Source organism: Onychostruthus taczanowskii, unplaced genomic scaffold (genome assembly GCF_017590055.1).
Source record: "Onychostruthus taczanowskii isolate IOZ18803 unplaced genomic scaffold, ASM1759005v1 scaffold3, whole genome shotgun sequence".
Taxonomy (NCBI): domain Eukaryota; kingdom Metazoa; phylum Chordata; class Aves; order Passeriformes; family Passeridae; genus Onychostruthus; species Onychostruthus taczanowskii.
Window position 1 is genome coordinate 25559646 of NW_024500349.1, and position 16989 is coordinate 25576634.

Below are 16989 nucleotides of genomic sequence, written 5' to 3' on the forward strand. Positions count from 1 at the left end.
ATGCGGGGGGGAAGGCGGGATCAACGCGTGGTGGGCGGGGACAGGGACAGGGGCGTGGTCTGAGGCAATATGACATCACAATGAAGGCTGGATGTGGGCGTGGTCTCAGTGATGGGCGTGGCCAGCTATGTTCACAGCAGAAGGGCGTGGTTTTTGCGTGGGCGTGGCTCTTTGTGCCCACCGTTTGGCGCAGGCGCGCTGTGCCCGTCCCCCCCCCCCCCCGGCGGCGGAGCGATGACGTCACGGCAAGGCGCCGCCCAAGATGGCGGCGGGACCCAGCCGCGGGCGCTGAGGCGGCGCCGGGACCGGGAGCGGGACAGGGACAGGGAGCGGGATCGGGAACGGGAACGCGAGCGGCAGGCGGGGCTGGAGCGGGAACAGGGCGGGCCATGGCCGCCGCCGCCGCGCGTTGAGGCCCCGCCGCTCACCCGGGCCGGGATGCCCCGGGGGGGGCCCGGGCCGCCGCCGGAGCCATGGAGGAGGAGGGCAAGAAGGGCAAGAAGGTGAGAGCGGGGGCCGCGACAGCGGGGCAGCCGGGGTGGCGCCGTGGCTGAGCCCTCCGGGCGTGCCCGGTCCCCTCCCGGGGCTGGGCCGGAGCCCCTTCCCGGGGGTCACCGGCTGCCGCTTCCCCTGCCCCGGAGCCCCCAGGCCGGACCCTCCCGCCGTGCCTGAGGGCCTGGAGAAGGTTATTACGCGATGGGGTTATTAGTTATGGCGCGACTAGCTTGAGTTTGCTAATTTATTTAAGTTATTACTGATGCGATTTAATTTAATTTCTGCCTCTGTCGTGTCTCCGGGGCTCAGCAGCCGCAGCCGTGCCCGTGGTGCCCTGATTTCCCTCCTTTCAGCCCATTTCTGTGTCCTCGGGAGAGGCTCAGCCAGGGCTGCTCTGCACGCCCGGGGCTGGAGGATGGATCTGATCCCAGATCTGGGGGCAAATCGCAGATTTTGGGAGCCCCTGGCCCCGCAGGGAGCCCGGAGGTGGCGGCAGGTGCCTGGAGCTGAATGAGTGACGTTGAGTGGGATTTTTTGGGAGGTGCCCTCCAGGCTCCCCAGACAGGCAGGGTTGGGAATGAAACCCCCACGATGGCATCAGGTGACTGGGAGGAATTTTTCACCTGGAGACATGAGTGACGTTGAGTGGGATTTTTTGGGAGGTGCCCTCCAGGCTCCCCAGACAGGCAGGGTTGGGAATGAAACCCCCACGATGGCATCAGGTGACCCTGAGGAATTTTTCACCTGGAGATGGGATGGTCCTGCCCTTGGGAAGGGAGAGCTGCCAGGGCTCCAGGGGCACAGCCCAGGTGCCTCACTGCTCCCTGGGACACCCCACTGGGAAGAGTTTGGATCCTTCCCTCCTCCCTTCCCCAGGGACACGTTGGGCTGGTGCCCCTAGCCCTGTTATCCCAGCTGGATAATCCTACCTGGATAATCCCACCTGGATAGTCCCAGCTGGATAATCCTACCTGGACAATCCCACCCACCTGGACAATCCCAGCTGGACAGTCCCAGCCGGACAGTCCCAGCTGGACAATCCTACCTGGATAATCCCACCTGGATAGTCCCAGCTGGATAATCCTACCTGGATAATCCCACCTGGATAGTCCCAGCTGGATAATCCTACCTGGATAATCCCACCTGGATAGTCCCAGCTGGATAATCCTACCTGGATAATCCCACCTGGATAGTCCCAGCTGGATAATCCTACCTGGATAATCCCACCTGGATAGTCCCAGCTGGATAATCCTACCTGGATAATCCCACCTGGATAGTCCCAGCTGGATAATCCTACCTGGATAATCCCACCTGGATAGTCCCAGCTGGATAATCCTACCTGGATAATCCCACCTGGATAGTCCCAGCTGGATAATCCTACCTGGATAATCCCACCTGGATAGTCCCAGCTGGGTAATCCTACCTGGACAATCCCAGCGGGACAGGCCCACCCGCCTGGACAGTCCCACGTGGACAGTCCCAGCTGGCTCCCCTCTGGTCCCCAAAGGCTCCTCGGGCCCTTTCCCAGGCTGGTGCCACTCCTGTCCTGTCCCAGTCCCTCTGGAGCCCCTGGCAGTGCCCCTGGCCTCTCCTCAGCAGCTCCACGGCCCTGGGGAGCTTCCTTGGAGCGAGTTTTCCGTGGGTTTGGTGGTAGCCAACCCTTGGAGCTGCTGCCTGTGGATCACCTCTGCACCTGGACAGTTTGGCTACGTGTTGCTGAAGATCCATGCTCGTGTTGCCCAGGGGTTCCAGCTGCAGGGAGAGCTCTTCTCCCTGCTTTTCCCATCCTGTGGATCTTCCCAGCAGCACCCTGAGCTGAGGTGAAGGCGTTGAGTTCCCTCAGTGCTGATCCAAAGGCGGTCCAGGGCAGCTCGGGTTGGGATGAGGAGGAAAATCCCAGGCTGGCTTTGGGGCCGAGTCCAGCTTTGGGTAAAATCTGAACTGGTTTAAACTGGAATTCCTTCCAGGAGCTCAGCTTCCCTGGCTGTCCCTGTGGGAAGGGGGAGCTGTCCTGGGATGAAACACCATCTCCCACACGTTCTGGGAGGCAGGATGGCTCCATCAGGAATTCTGCCCAGCCATGGGAACCTGCCCGGGGCTGGCAGGGTTGCTGTCACACCTGGAGCCCCAGGTGAGCATGGATGCTGCCAGCCTGCCTATTCCCAGGAAGAAGTGTGGGAGGAGGTGAATTTTCTGGGAGTGATTTCCCTGCTGCTCTGACTCCACCATCCGTGCAGGGATCCAGAGCTTGCAGGGTTTCCCTGAGGGAATTGCCTGTGCAGTCAGCTGTTGGTGTGAAATTCCCAGCTTTTCCAGCTCGGGGGTGCCCTGGAGAGCTGAGGCTGCTGCCTTTTGCCCCTCCCAGCAGCTCCTTCAGCATTTCCCTCCTGAAACACGGAGTTGCTGAGCTTGGAGTTGCATCTTTGGGGGAAATTCTTCTTGAAATTCCTTTGTTATCCCAAATATCCGTGCCCTGGGCTGATCCCCAGCCTGGGCAGCAGGGAAGGGGGCTCTGCCCCCGTGCTCAGGTGAGAGAGAGAGCCCCAGAGCCAGCAGCACAAGGACCTGGAGCTGCTGCAGGGCTGGAGCCCCTCTGCTCTTCGGGATGAAGTGGATTTTGGAGCGTCCATGCTGTGGGATGCAGGGGGAGCGTGGATGATCAGGAGATCAGGAATTGGGGTGGTGGCTGAACTCCCGCTGTCCCCAGGCTGCTCCCAGCCTGGCTTGGGCACCGCCAGGGATGCAGGGGCAGCCACAGCTGCTCTGGGCAGGAAGAAGCTGTACAGCCATGGACTCAGTGGGATCTTCAGGATGGGGAAAGCCTCTGGAAGCAGCTCCTGGGATCCAGCTGGGTGTTCCAAAACAGCTCCCAGCTTGGGAGAGAGAGCAGGGCTCGGGCTCCCTTGGCACGGGGGTGTCCCCTCCTGGGTGTGGCAGTGCAGAGGATGCAGGGTTGGGGTGTGTGCAGGGGTTTGGGGGTGCAGGGCCCAGCTCAGGCTGTCACGTGGCTTTGGGGTCCCCTCTTCCTGCCCAGGACAGCCAGGGGGACACAGAATCACCCCAGCCCTCGGGATGCGGCCACGTCCTGGAGGAAGAAGGGTTCCTGTGGGTTGGGGTGGGTCTGGATGCGTCCTGGTGAAAGGGGAAGTGCCTGGGTTGGGCCTCGGTTCCTGCCCTGCTCTGCTCTGGGTTCCTGAGGCACTGGCAGGCAGGATTTCAGATGGGACATCCCAAAGTTGGAGAGTCCCCAAGTCTCAGTTCTTGGTGAACTGACCTGTTGTGTCCAGGATTCCCTTCTCTCCAGAGCCCCAGCAGGATTCCCTTCTCTCCAGGGCCCATCAGGCCCTTCTCCTGGATGCTCTGTGTAGGGATGCTTCCCAAAAATCCACACTGCTGCTCCTGAGGTGGGGCTGTGGAGCTGTTTCCTCTCCTCTCTGTCCTGTGATATCCCTTCATTTCTGTCTCCCTGCTCCAGGGGATGCTTTTCCAGGCCAGGCTGTCCCCAGTGTCCTTGTGTATTCTTGTGTAATTCCCATTGTCCCAGGAGCTTTTCCTTGCTATATAATTAATTAACCCACCACTGGAAGCCTGTTCTCTGCCCCTTCAGATCCCACATTCCTTTTCTTGCCCCTGATGATCAGGAAAGCCAGGATGTGGTTGTCCTGAGGCATGGGAAGCAGAGGCCACCAGGGAATGGGACATGGCAGTCACATGTCCGAGGAGTTCCTAGATCTGTCTGCTCCAAACATCCCCTGAGGGAATGGGACATGGCAGTCACATGTCCGAGGAGTTCCTAGATCCAGCCATGGATCTGTCTGCTCCAAACATCCCCTTCCCCTGGGAGAGCTGGAATTGGAGCAGTTTGGGGATGTTCCCAGTCATTTATCCAGCATGGTGAGACCCACATGGCATTCCCATGCCAAAGGACAGCTGTGCATTGGCTCCAGTGGCTTTCCAAACCTGGCACTGCACTGTTTGGAATTGCCCATTTTTGCCAGGGAAATCCACTTTTGATTTTCTCATTGTTTGGGGTCTCCACGGAACACTCCTGCCCGTTTCTTTGGCATTCCTTGTGGAGTTGCCCCATCAGATCCTCAGGCAGGTACAAAGCCATGGAGGATCCCTCTGGATCCGCTCTGGAATATGTTGTTGTATGTAAGAGCTGTGTTTCTCTTACCTGGAAGGTTGAGCATGGTGCCTTTGGGGGAAAACCACCACGTTTTGGTGAGACCCACATGGCATTCCCATGCCCAAGGACAGCTGTGCGTTGGCTCCAGTGGCTTTCCAAACCTGGCACTGCAGGGTTTGGAATTGCCCATTTTTGCCAGGGAAATCCACTTTCTGTGTGATTTTCTCATTGTTTGGGCTCTCCACGGAACACTCCTGCCCATTTCTTTGGCATTCCTTGTGGAGTTGCCCCATCAGCTCCTCAGGCAGGTACAAAGCCATGGAGGATCCCTCTGGATCCGCTCTTCACCTGGAACATGTTGTTGTATGTAAGAGCTGTGTTTCTCTTACCTGGAAGGTTGAGCATGGTGCCTTTGGGGGAAAACCACCACGTGGTTGAGCATGGTGCCTTTGGGGGAAAGCCACCACGTTTTGGTAGCGGGAACACCCAGCACTTGCTTTGTGTCCCAGGAAAAGGGTTTTCTCTGCAAATCCATGGATTTCCAGCCCCAAACCGGGCGCTGTCCGTGGGGCCAAAGCGGCAGGGTGGCACTGCGGGCGGGAGGGGCTGCAGGAGCCCCCCGTGGCAGTGCCAAACCCCCTCCTCACCCCAGTGCCGTTCCTCTCGCAGCCTGGAATCGTGTCCCCGTTCAAGCGCGTGTTCCTGAAGGGGGAGAAGGGCCGGGACAAGAAGGCTCAGGAGAAGGTGACGGAGCGGCGGCCGCTGCACACCCTGGTGGTGGCACCGCCCGACCGCGTGGAGCCCGACCTGCTGCTCCACGACTACATCGAGAAGGAGGTCAAGGTATCCACAGGGGCCCCTGGGAACTCCTTCCCAGTATCCCAGCTGGCACTGGGAACCCATTCCCCCGTGTCCGGAGCTCCTCTCCAGCTCTGCTGCGGCTCCTTAGGCGCTGGAAGGACTCTGAGGTTTCTGTGGAGCTTCTTTTAGAACACTCCCACCTCTCACCCGTCTCCAGTTTTCCTTGGAGCGTCTCCGTGCCTCGTTCTGCCCTGTCCAGGACGGTGTCCATGCTGTGGTAATGGTTTGGCTCTTCTGTCCCAGTATTTAGGGCAGCTCACTTCCATCCCGGGATACCTGAACCCCTCGAGCCGCACGGAGATCCTGCACCTGATCGACAACGCCAAGGTGAGCGCTCAGCTGCTCTGGGATTCTCCCCCAGCAGGACAGATCCAGGCTCACAGAGCCTCCTCAGGCCTGGGCCTGCTGCTGCTCCCCATCCTGCTGCTCCCTGGGTGGCAGGGAAAGCTGTTCCCAAAGGGAAAACACCCCTGGAATGGATTTCCCAGAGAAGCTGTGGCCCCATCCCTGGAAGTGTCCCAGGCCAGGCTGGATTGGAGGGGAGCAGCCTGGATAGTGGAAGGTGTCCCTGCCCATGACAGGGAGCTGGATAACCCTTAAGCTCCTTCCAACCCCATGACTAAATCCATGTGAATCCCTGTGTTCCAGAGAGCCCACCAGCTGCCGGGGCAGCTGACCCCGGAGCACGACGCCGTCATCAGCCTCTCTGCCTACAACATCAAGCTGGTGTGGAGGGACGGGGAGGACCTGATCCTCAGGGTGCCCATCCACGACATCGCCTCCGTCTCCTACATCCGCGACGACTCCGCACACCTGGTTGTGCTCAAGACAGGTGAGCCGTGGCCGTGGAGCTGGGATTGTCCCCCTGAGGCCACCTGGGACGGTGGGAGATGTCCCTGCCCGTGGCAGGGGGTGGGGCTGGAGGGTCTTGAAGGTCTCTCCAACCCAAAGCGTTCCATGAGGGTTCCGTGACGCCTCGTTCCTCGTCCTGTGCATGTCACACTTGCATGGTTTGGGAACAGGGAGCTGGGGTGGGCTGAGCCAGGGATTTATCTGAGTACAAACCCCAAGGATAGGCTGTGGAACAAAGGAATAAATGCTTCAGGGGCTGGAAGTCTGGTGATGGAATTCTGAGCCAGACAACTGTCAAAACCAGCTCCAAATTGGAGGCTTTTCATCCCGTTCTGCTTCAGGGCTCTTCCTCAGCTGCAGGACTCCTTCCCATCCCCTTCCCTCACCTCTCGTCTCCCCTCAGCTCAGGATCCCGGGATCTCTCCGAGCCAGAGCCTGTGTGCCGAGGGCTCCAAGGCGCTGACGTCGGGCTCGCTGTCGGAGAGCGCGGGGGGGCCCCTGGAGTGCTGCTGCCTGGTGGTGCTGGCCACGGAGAACAAGGTATGGCTGTCACTGCTCCCTGGAGCACCCAGCCTGGGCTCAGAGTCACTGGAGTGCTGGGAGGTTTCTGGCTCTCAGATCGTGGTGATGGTGGAGCCACAAACTCCACAGTGGCCGAGTGCTGTGGTGTGTCTGGATCCTGCTGTGCTCTCACACCTCGTGGGACACGGGTTTAGGGATTCCAGGTGTGGTTGGGCATTGCTGGAGCACTTGGAGAAGGACTCCTGATCCCTCTCCCAACCCCGGGACACAAGAGGGTCTCCAGAAGTGTTTCCCTTGGTCCCTGTCGCCCAGAACCTTCTGCAGCAGCACAGAGTCCGTGAGGACAATCCCACTATGGGGTTTTGCTGATCAGGTTTTCCCTGTGCTGACCTGGGAATTTGTTTCATCCAGTGTCTGGATCCAGGGATTCCAGTCTCAGCCTCTCTGATCTCCTCTGAGGGTGGAGTTTCACTCCCCTCATTCCCAGCTCTGGCATTCCTCTGGGATGAGCCAAAATCCCAGGGAGCTGCATGAAGGAGCCTCAGCACAGAACGTGGGGGGCTCCTGGGTTGCTGCTGGAGCATCCCAGCTCCTGCTGCTGGCTGGAAGAGGGCAGGAATGCCGGGAGCGTGACGGAGCCGGGCTCCGTGCCTTGCCTGTCCCCGTGGGGGCCAACGCCCGTCCTGCAGAGCCAAAGGGAGAGGGGGCAGTCCCTGCGTGGGCTGTGCCACAGCTCCCTGCTCCTTCCCAGGTGGGTGCCGAGGAGCTGTGCTCCCTGCTCAGCCAGGTCTTCCAGATCGTTTACACCGAGTCCACCATCGACTTCCTGGACCGCGCCATCTTCGACGGCGCCTCGACGCCGACGCGGCACCTGTCCCTGCACAGCGGTGCGTGTGACCTGCTGCTGGGGCTGGGAAAGGCTCAGGAACCCCCCAGCCAGGAGTGCTTGGGGCTGGGAAAGCCTCAGGAACCCCCCAGCCAGGAGTGCTTGGGGCTGGGAAAGCCTCAGGAACCCCCCAGCCAAGCCCTCTGGGGGCTGGGAAAGGCTCAGGAACCCCCCAGCCCAGCCCTGGGGGCACACAGAGCCACAGCCGGGAGAGCTCGGGGCTGGGAAAGGCTCAGGAACCCCCCAGCCCTGCCTGGGGACACACAGAGCCACAGCTGGGAGAGCTTGGGGTTGGGAAAGCCTCAGGAAAGCCCCAGCTAGGAGAGCTTGGGGCTGGGAAAGGCTCAGGAACCCCCCAGCCAGGAGTGCTTGGGGCTGGGAAAGGCTCAGGAACCCCCCAGCCCAGCCCTGGGGACACACACAGCCACAGCTGGGAGAGCTCGGGGCTGGGAAACCTCAGGGACCCCCCAGCCCCTCCCTGGGGACACACAGAGCCACAGCTGGGAGAGCTCGGGGCTGGGAAAGCCTCAGGAACCCCTGAGCCCACCCAGCCCCCAGCACTGCCAGGGCCACCACTGACCATATCTCCAGTGCCACATCCACAGGGTGGGGACTCCACCCTTCCCTGGGCATCCTGTTCCAATGCTTCACTGCCCTTTCCATGAAGGAATCTTTCCGAGATCCAACCTGAACCTCCCCTGGCACAACCTGAGGCCGTTTCCTCTTACCTGGTCACTCATTCCCAGCCTCTTCCCTTCCAGCCGAGTCAGGAATCACTTTGTGTCCCTTCTGGCTTGGGAAGACACCGAGTTTGTGCCTCACATTCCATCCCCCACATTTTTTCCCTGCAGATGACTCTTCCACCAAAGTGGACGTGAAGGAGCCCTTCGAGGCGGATGCCAGCACTTTGTGAGTGACGCTCGGCCCCTGGAGCCGGGATTAACCCGGATCTGCTGCCATCAGCACCCCGGGAAGCTCGGCCAGGCCTCGGGGGGGGGCTGGCACTGATCCTGTCCAGGCCTGGATTGTTCTGCCCTCAGCATTCCAGGAGTCATGGCCGCAGCGAGCGGTCCCTGTGCCAGCACGGTGCAGGGTTATCCCCAGGAACTTGTCATTTGGGAAACTCCTCCCTGCTGGAAACATCAGCAGTGTTTGTGGGATGAAATCCTCACACGCAAGCCATTGGTTAACATAGAGGGATGCTCTTGGAATAGCCATAGAGGGATACCCTAGGAATGTTTAACATGGAATTAGGAGCATTATTGAAAATTGCACATTTAAACCCAAGGTAGGGAGCGTGGGGATTTCTCCCGGTGTTGCTCCCAACGAGGAAGCAGCCAGAGGGATAATTCCCCACAGAGGGTTCAGTTCCCTGGGAGCCTTGGGGTGCCCTCAGGAGCTGGGGCCTCCAGAATCATGGAATATCCTGGGTTGTGAGGCACCCCAAGGAACAGAGCCCGACTCCCAGCCCCACACAAGCCACCCAAAATCACAGCAGCACGTCCCCAGGCACCCCAGGGAGCCGTGGAGAGCTGAGCCGTGCCGGTGTCAGTTCCTTTGCAGACACGCTGGAGGCAGGGGACACGTCCCCGTCCCCCTTCTCGGCACGCCCGTCCCCACACGTCACCACGGCCAGCGAGAGCGAGCTCAGCACCACGGCCACCGAGCTGCTCCAGGACTACATGATGACGGTGGGACTGGGATCAGGGATCAGGGGGCAGGGATAGAGCTGGAGGAGCAGCTCGTGCTCGTCCTTCCCAGCCAGACTGGGCTGGGAGGGCCTGCTCGTGTCACGGAGTCGTGGGATGGTTTGGGTGGGAAGGGGCTGGAAGGATGATCCCATCCCACCCCTGCCGTGGCAGGGGCACCCTCCACTAGCCCAGGCTGCTCCAAGCCCCAGCCATCCAACCTGGCCTGGGGCACTTCCATGGATAGGGCAGCCACAGCTTCGCTGGGAAATCCATTCCAGTCCCTCACTACCCTCTCAGCCAAGAATTTCATCCCAGTATCCAATTTAAATTCCCACTTTTCCAGTGAGAAGCCATTCCCTGTGTCCTGTCCCCCTCCATGCCTTGTCCCCAGTCCCTCTCCAGCTCTCCTGGAGCCCCTTCAGGCCCTGCCAGGGCTCTGAGCTCTCCCTGGAGCCTTCTCCTCTCCAGGGGAACATTCCCAGCTCTCCCAGCCTGGCTCCAGCCCTGCAGCAGCTCCGGGGCCTCCTCTGGCCTCTGCCTCTCCCACAGGAGCCTCCCCCCACCCTTTCCCTGCACCCAACTCCCCTCATTCCCCAAGGTTCCACGAGTCCCAATCCCAGCGACCCCACAGCTCAGCCCTGCTTTTCCCCGGGGTTCCTGGGCTCCCTCTGCCCTTCCCGAGGCTCCCAGCCCCCCCTGCCGGGTTCCTGGGCTCCCTCTGCCCTTGCCGAGGCTCCCAGCCCCACCTGCCGGGTTCCTGGGCTCCCAGCCCTCCCTGCCGGGTTCCTGGGCTCCCTCTGCCCTTCCCGAGGCTCCCAGCCCTCCCTGCCGGGTTCCTGGGCTCCCTCTGCCCTTGCCGAGGCTCCCAGCCCTCCCTGCCGGGGGGTTCCTGGGCTCCCTCTGCCCTTCCTGAGTCTCCCAGCCCCCCGCTGGTGCCACGAGGTCGGTGTGTCCCCGCAGCTGCGCACGAAGCTGTCCTCGCAGGAGATCCAGCAGTTCGCCATGCTGCTGCATGAGTACCGCAACGGGGCCTCCATCCACGAGTTCTGCATCAACCTCAAGCAGCTCTACGGGGACAGCAGGAAATTCCTGCTCCTGGGTGAGTGTGGGGTGGCTCCCCAGCCAGGAGCCCAGAGCTCAGGGGTGCAGGGGGCCTTGGGGTGCCACCACCAGAGCAGAAACGTCCCAATCCATCTCCTGTGGAGATGGCTCATTCCTGAGGGCAGCTGGGCCATCCAGCCCGGCTCATCCCAGGGCTTCAGGCTCCCCTCTGAGCTGTTCCTGCTCCCACCTGCCTGTGAAGCACCTGGGAACTTCCTTCAGACCTGGGAACCTCCTTTCTCCCAAAGCTAGAAACCTCCTCCAGAGCCAGGGAATTTAATTCAGACCTGGAAATCTCCAGGCCAGGGATACTTAAACAACCTGGCCTCTGATATCCTAGGAAATCCTCCCAGAGCAGGAGCAGTGTCTGACTGCACCTGGGGCCTCTCACATCCGAGGGAAAGGAGGCAGGAATTTAAAATGCCCACAGAACAGGAGTAGCGTGTCTCACGTGGGGACACCGAGGGGACAGGACAGATGTCCCTGATGGGACCAATTATTGGGATAAGCTCAGCAAAGCCCAGCAAGATGCCGGGTGAGGAATTAGATCATTTGGAGCTCGGAAAATCCCACTTGAGCTGGGTTTTGCCCTCAGCGAGCAGTGGCTGCAGTCTGGGGTGTGGATGGATGGGGCGCCCGGAGGCTCCCAGGTTCGGAACCCCCGGCACTCACCGCGTCCCTGCCGCGTGTCCCGGCTCCAGGCCTGCGTCCCTTCATCCCCGAGAAGGACAGCCAGCACTTCGAGAACTTCCTGGAGACCATCGGGGTGAAGGACGGCCGCGGCATCATCACCGACAGCTTCGGCCGCTACCGCCGCTCGCTGGGCGCCGCCTCCGCCGCCAACGGCACCGGCGCCGCCGGCAGCTCCGACGAGCAGTCCGTGCCCTCCGAGGAGGACGAGTGGGACAGGATGATCTCCCACATCAGCAGCGACATCGAGGCCCTGGGCTGCAGCCTGGACCGGGACTCGTCCTGAGGGAGCGCCGGAGCCGCGGCTGCTCCCGCCGGGAACGCGGGGCTGCCCCCGGGGGGACCGCGGGACACCGGGACACGGAGTCACCCCGGGAGACAGAGTCACCCCAGGACACCGAGACACAGAGTCACCCCGGGACACGGGGGGACCCCAGGACACAGAGACACCCCGGGGGGACCCCGGGACACAGAGTCACCCCGGGACACAGAGACACCCCAGGGGGACCCCGGGACACAGAGACACAGAGTCACCCCGGGAGACAGAGACACGGAGTCACCCCGGTTAAACAACCTGGCCTCTGATATCCTAGGAAATCCTCCCAGAGCAGGAGCAGTGTCTGACTGCACCTGGGGCCTCTCACATCCGAGGGAAAGGAGGCAGGAATTTAAAATGCCCACAGAACAGGAGTAGTGTGTCTCACGTGGGGACACCGAGGGGACAGGACAGATGTCCCTGATGGGACCAATTATTGGGATAAGCTCAGCAAAGCCCAGCAAGATGCCGGGTGAGGAATTAGATCATTTGGAGCTCGGAAAATCCCACTTGAGCTGGGTTTTGCCCTCAGCGAGCAGTGGCTGCAGTCTGGGGTGTGGATGGATGGGGCGCCCGGAGGCTCCCGGGTTCGGAACCCCCGGCACTCACCGCGTCCCTGCCGCGTGTCCCGGCTCCAGGCCTGCGTCCCTTCATCCCCGAGAAGGACAGCCAGCACTTCGAGAACTTCCTGGAGACCATCGGGGTGAAGGACGGCCGCGGCATCATCACCGACAGCTTCGGCCGCTACCGCCGCTCGCTGGGTGCCGCCTCCGCCGCCAACGGCACCGGCGCCGCCGGCAGCTCCGACGAGCAGTCCGTGCCCTCCGAGGAGGACGAGTGGGACAGGATGATCTCCCACATCAGCAGCGACATCGAGGCCCTGGGCTGCAGCCTGGACCGGGACTCGTCCTGAGGGAGCGCCGGAGCCGCGGCTGCTCCCGCCGGGAACGCGGGGCTGCCCCCGGGGGGACCGCGGGACACCGGGACACGGAGTCACCCCGGGAGACAGAGTCACCCCAGGACACCGAGACACAGAGTCACCCCGGGACACGGGGGGACCCCAGGACACAGAGACACCCCGGGGGGACCCCGGGACACAGAGACACCCCGGGGGCACCCCGGGACACAGAGACACCCCGGGACACAGAGTCACGGAGTCACCCCGGGACACGGAGTCACCCCGGGGGGACCCCGGGACACAGAGTCACCCCGGGACAAAGAGTCACCCTGGGGGGACCCCGGGACACCGAGACACAGAGTCACCCTGGGACACAGAGACACCCCGGGGGGACCTGGGGCTGCCCCCCGTGGGGACTTGGAGTCTGGAGCTGGTCCCAGCGTGATCCTGGGACATGGAGCTGCCCCTGGAGGGACCCCAGAACAGGGAGCTGCCCCTGGAGGGGACACGGACCATGGATCTGCCCTCAGAGGGGCCCAAGAACAGCAGCCTGTGCCCTCATGGAGGTCCTGGAACGTGGAGCTGCCCTTGGAGGGACCCCAGAGCCCTCGTGTGGGATCTGGGGGCTCCAGCTGGGACTCGGGGGACAGACCTGGGTTTGGATTTTGGGGGCAGATCTCCCAGATCTGCTCCTGACCATCCCCATCTGCTCCTGAGGGATGCCCTCAGTGTTGGATCTACTCCCAAGGGGCTGGATCTGCTCCCCCCCCAGTTTACAGTTTGCACAGCTGGGTCCCCCAGAACTGCCCCCACCCCCAAATGAAGTTCTACCACAATGTGAATTTTTTTCACCCTCTCATCCATGGTATTGGAACATTCCTGAACATTCCAGCTGCCCCCCTCATCACCCACCCCAGGGTCCTGCTGGGGACAGGAGCTTGGTGGGACCCCCAGAGCCCCCTTTATCTGCCTGCCCTGGGGGTCTCCCTCCCCGAGTGGGTCCCCAGCTGGGCCTGGGAGGGTCCCATTGCCCCACAGCCACACCCAGGGGCTCTGTCTCCTCCCCCTCTGGAGCCAGATGCTGACTCAGCACTTTGGGGATCCAGCACATTCCAGAGGCCTCGGCCCCAAATTCCCTCTGCACCCAGCTCTGCCCCCTTCACCCTGCCCACACTGGGGTGTCCCCCCCCACCCTTCTCAGGGGTATCCCAACCCCTCCTCCCTCTGGAATTCGGGTGTCCCAGGAGCTGAGGCACCTCTGGGGACTCACCTGGGGGACCAAGAAGGTGGAGAGCAGGAGAGGTCCCTGAGACACCGGAATTTGGGGACCAAGAGTTCCCTCCCTCCCCAGCCCTTGGAGCTCAGGGGCTCTCTGCCACACCCCAAATCTGGAGGGGAGGGGAGGGGGTGTCCCTGACCCCCAGTAATGCTGGGAGCACCCAGGGGTGCTGCCCCTCCCCCAGAACCTGTCCTTCCACCTCCCCCATCCCAGTTACACCCCCAGGTGACGGCCCCCCCATCCCAGTGCTGGAAAAGGGGCTCCCCAAAGTCCCAAAATCAGGCCTGGCAGGCGAGGTGCGATCCAAGGGGTGCAGGAGGCCTTTATTGAGCAGTCCAGGGGCCAGGAGGAGGATGGGGGGCAGGAGGAAGGGTCTGGGGGGGGTCTGTGCATCTATACAGGGGGCCAGGACACCCCCAGCTGCTACATGGTCAGTTCCTGTGGGAGAGAGCAGAGTCAGGAATCCCGGGGTCACCCCCAGTTCCTGCTGGGAAAAGCGGGGGGTCTCAGCCCCAGTTCCCCCAGGAAAAGTGGGGGGTCTCAGCCCCAGTTCCCCCAGGAAAAGGGATGGGGGAGAGGGTCTCAGCCCCAGTTCCCCCAGGAAAAGAGATGGGGGAGAGGGTCTCAGCCCCAATTCCCCCTGTGGAAAGGGGGGGCGGTCTCAGCCCCAGTTCCTGCTGGGAAAAGGGGAGTGAGGGAGGGGGTCTCAGCCCAAATGCCCCCTGGGAAAAGGGGGGGGGGGTCTCAGCCCCAATTCCCCCTGTGGAAAGGGGGGGAGGTCACAGCCCCAGTTCCCACTGGGAAAAGGAGGGGTTCAGCCCCAATTCTCCCTGGGAAAAGCAGGGGGCTCAGTCCCAGTTCCCCCAAGAAAAGGGGGGGGTCTCAGCCCCAGTTCCTGATGGGAAAATGGGAGTGAGGGAGGGGGGGTCTCAGCCCCAATTCCCCCCGGGAAAAGGGGGGTTCAAGCCCCAATTCCCCCTGGGAAAAGGGAGTGGGGTTCACCCCCAGTGCCCCCCGGGACAAGGGGGGGGTGAACCCCCAGTGACCCCCAGGAAAAGGGGGGGCTCAGCCCCAATTCCCCCCGGGAAGCCCCAGTTCCTGATGGGAAAATGGGAGTGAGGGAGGGGGGGTCTCAGCCCCAATTCCCCCCGGGAAAAGGGGGGTTCAAGCCCCAATTCCCCCTGGGAAAAGGGAGTGGGGTTCACCCCCAGTGCCCCCCGGGACAAGGGGGGGGTGAACCCCCAGTGACCCCCAGGAAAAGGGGGGGGAGGAAGGGTCTGCCCGGGGGGGTCTCAGGGGTTCAAGCCCCAATTCCCCCTGGGAAAAGGGAGTGGGGTTCACCCCCAGTGCCCCCCGGGACCAGGGTGGGGGGCTCAGCCCCAGTGCCCCCCGGGAAAAGGGGGGGGTTCACTCCCAGTGCCCCTCGGGACCAGGGTGGGGGGCTCAGCCCCAGTTCCTGCTGGGAAAGTGGGAGTGAGGGAGGGGGGTCTCAGCCCCAGTTCCTGCTGGGAAAGTGGGAGTGAGGGAGGGGGGTCTCAGCCCCAATTCCCCCCGGGAAAAGGGGGGGTTCATGCCCCAATTCCCCCTGGGAAAAGGGAGGGGTTCAGCCCCAATTCCCCCCGGGAAAAGGGAGTGGGGTTCACCCCCAGTGCCCCCCGGGACCAGGGTGGGGGGCTCAGCCCCAGTGCCCCCCGGGAAAAGGGGGGGGTTCACTCCCAGTGCCCCTCGGGACCAGGGTGGGGGGCTCAGCCCCAGTGCCCCCCGGGACCGGGGGGGGGCTCACCCCCAGTGCCCCCGGGACCAGGGTGGGGGGTTCACCCCCAGTACCCCCCGGGACCAGGGTGGGGGGTTCACCCCCAGTGCCCCCGGGACAAGGGTGGGGGGCTCACCCCCAGTGCCCCCCGGGACCGGGGGCTCTCAGCCCACTCACCATGATGGCGTTGACGATGTCGTTGTTGTTGTGCCGCAGGGCCCGCACGGCCTTGGGCCGGGACACGTTGGCCTGGGCCATCACCAGCTCGATGTCCCGCACCTCCAGCCCCGTCTCATCCACCTGGGGTGGGGGGCACGGCGCTGTGAGACCCCCCCCGCGGCACACACCCAGCCCTGAGCAGCAGAGACCCCCTGCACCCCTCCCATCCCCGGCTGAACGTCTGCACCCCCTGTCCCGTCCCGTCCCCCCGGGGCTCACGGCGCTGTCACCCCCCACGGCACCCCCGGGGGGGTCTCGGAGCCCCCCCGGCACTCGCCTCCTCCTCCTCCTCGCTCTCCTCCTTGATGGCCAGGGCGGGAGCAGCGTCGGTCACGAGCGCCGAGTGCTCCAGGGGCACCTTGAACTTCTCAGCCGCTGCCTTGTGCACTTGCTGGGACAGGTCCTCGATCTGGGGGAAACTCGGGGTCACCAGAGCCCCCCCCCCGCCCCGAGCCGCGCCCCCCCAGAGCCCCCCGAGCCCACCTTGGCCTCCCCAAAGACGATGTAGATGTCGGACGCGGGGCTCTTGAAGACGTCGGGTTTGGAGATGACGAACAGGATGTTCTTGGACTTGCGGATGGTGATGCGGGTGACGCCGTGGATCTGCCGCAGCCCCAGCTTGGACATGGCCTGGGGGGCACCGAGTGAGCCCCCGGGCACAGCAGCCGGGGGGACACAGCCCCCCGGAGCACCCCAAACCCCCGGGGCAGCAGGGAGCCCATGTTGTCCCTCAGCGTGGCCGGGATGGCCCCCCGCCCACTTGGGGACCCCCCGAGTCCCACCCCAGAGTGAGGGCTGCCCCTCCAGCACCCCAGGAGCGACCCCCCTCCCCAAACCCTGGGGTGGGACCCCAGCCCTGAGGGGCACCCCCAGGGACCCCCACCTTGCGGGCCTTCTTCTCGCTGCGGCTCTGCTTGGCTTTGCTCAGCGGCTCCTCTCCGGGCCCGAGGGGCACCTGCGACACGGGGGTCAGCGGGGCCCCCACACCCCGGGGGTCCCCGCCGCCCCCGAGCCCCCCAAACCCCACCTGGGGCTGGGCAGGGGGCAGCTCCGAGCCCTCGGGCTCCTCCAGCTCCGGGATGGACTCGTCGTTGCTCTCGGAGTCGTTCCCGGACCCTGCACAAAGGGGGGCGGGGGGGTTAGAGGGGCTCCCGGGCCCCCCAAAGGCGGGGGTACCCCACCGGACCCCCCCTCACCTCGGTGGTTGGGCTGGCAGCGCTGGGGGGCCGGGGGGGGCTGGGGGGCCTCAGCCTCGCTGGACGAGCTCGACTCCGACTGCAGAGACCCCCGGGGGGGC

General features: G+C 63.3%; 2 protein-coding genes across 3 annotated transcripts in view; one reads left to right on the forward strand and one right to left on the reverse strand.

The window, feature by feature from the left end:
• Positions 1-250: 250 nt before the first annotated feature.
• On the forward strand, positions 251-11618 carry CCM2 (CCM2 scaffold protein). Of its 2 annotated transcripts, XM_041408897.1 has the most exons (10): positions 256-503; positions 5294-5467; positions 5729-5812; positions 6134-6317; positions 6741-6877; positions 7611-7746; positions 8597-8654; positions 9298-9436; positions 10397-10535; positions 11239-11618. In XM_041408897.1, the coding sequence occupies exons 1-10, from the start codon at positions 474-476 to the stop codon at positions 11511-11513; spliced, it is 1356 nt and encodes a 451-aa protein (XP_041264831.1). In that variant the 5' UTR covers positions 256-473; the 3' UTR covers positions 11514-11618. The 2 variants fall into 2 exon arrangements, with proteins under 2 accessions (XP_041264832.1, XP_041264831.1); XM_041408898.1 differs by lacking the exon at positions 7611-7746 and having other exon boundaries at positions 251-503; positions 6746-6877.
• A 2145-nt stretch (positions 11619-13763) lies between these two features.
• NACAD (NAC alpha domain containing) overlaps positions 13764-16989 on the reverse strand; it is a 7523-nt gene continuing 4297 nt past the window's right edge. Inside the window, exons 4-10 of the mRNA XM_041408573.1 lie at positions 16889-16967; positions 16720-16808; positions 16576-16647; positions 16176-16322; positions 15970-16101; positions 15651-15773; positions 13764-14158 (exon numbers count right to left, since the gene is read on the reverse strand). Coding sequence (XP_041264507.1) covers positions 14144-14158; positions 15651-15773; positions 15970-16101; positions 16176-16322; positions 16576-16647; positions 16720-16808; positions 16889-16967 — 657 coding nt within the window. The 3' untranslated portion in view covers positions 13764-14143. The remainder of the gene's footprint in view (positions 14159-15650; positions 15774-15969; positions 16102-16175; positions 16323-16575; positions 16648-16719; positions 16809-16888; positions 16968-16989) is intronic.

Coding starts and splice junctions, on each gene's coding strand:
- CCM2 (XM_041408897.1), top strand. CDS start 474: ATGGAGGAGGAGGGCAAGAAGGGCAAGAAG. Junction 504..5,293: donor AGGGCAAGAAGGGCAAGAAG/GTGAGAGCGGGG, acceptor TTCCTCTCGCAG/CCTGGAATCGTGTCCCCGTT. Junction 6,318..6,740: donor CCTGGTTGTGCTCAAGACAG/GTGAGCCGTGGC, acceptor GTCTCCCCTCAG/CTCAGGATCCCGGGATCTCT.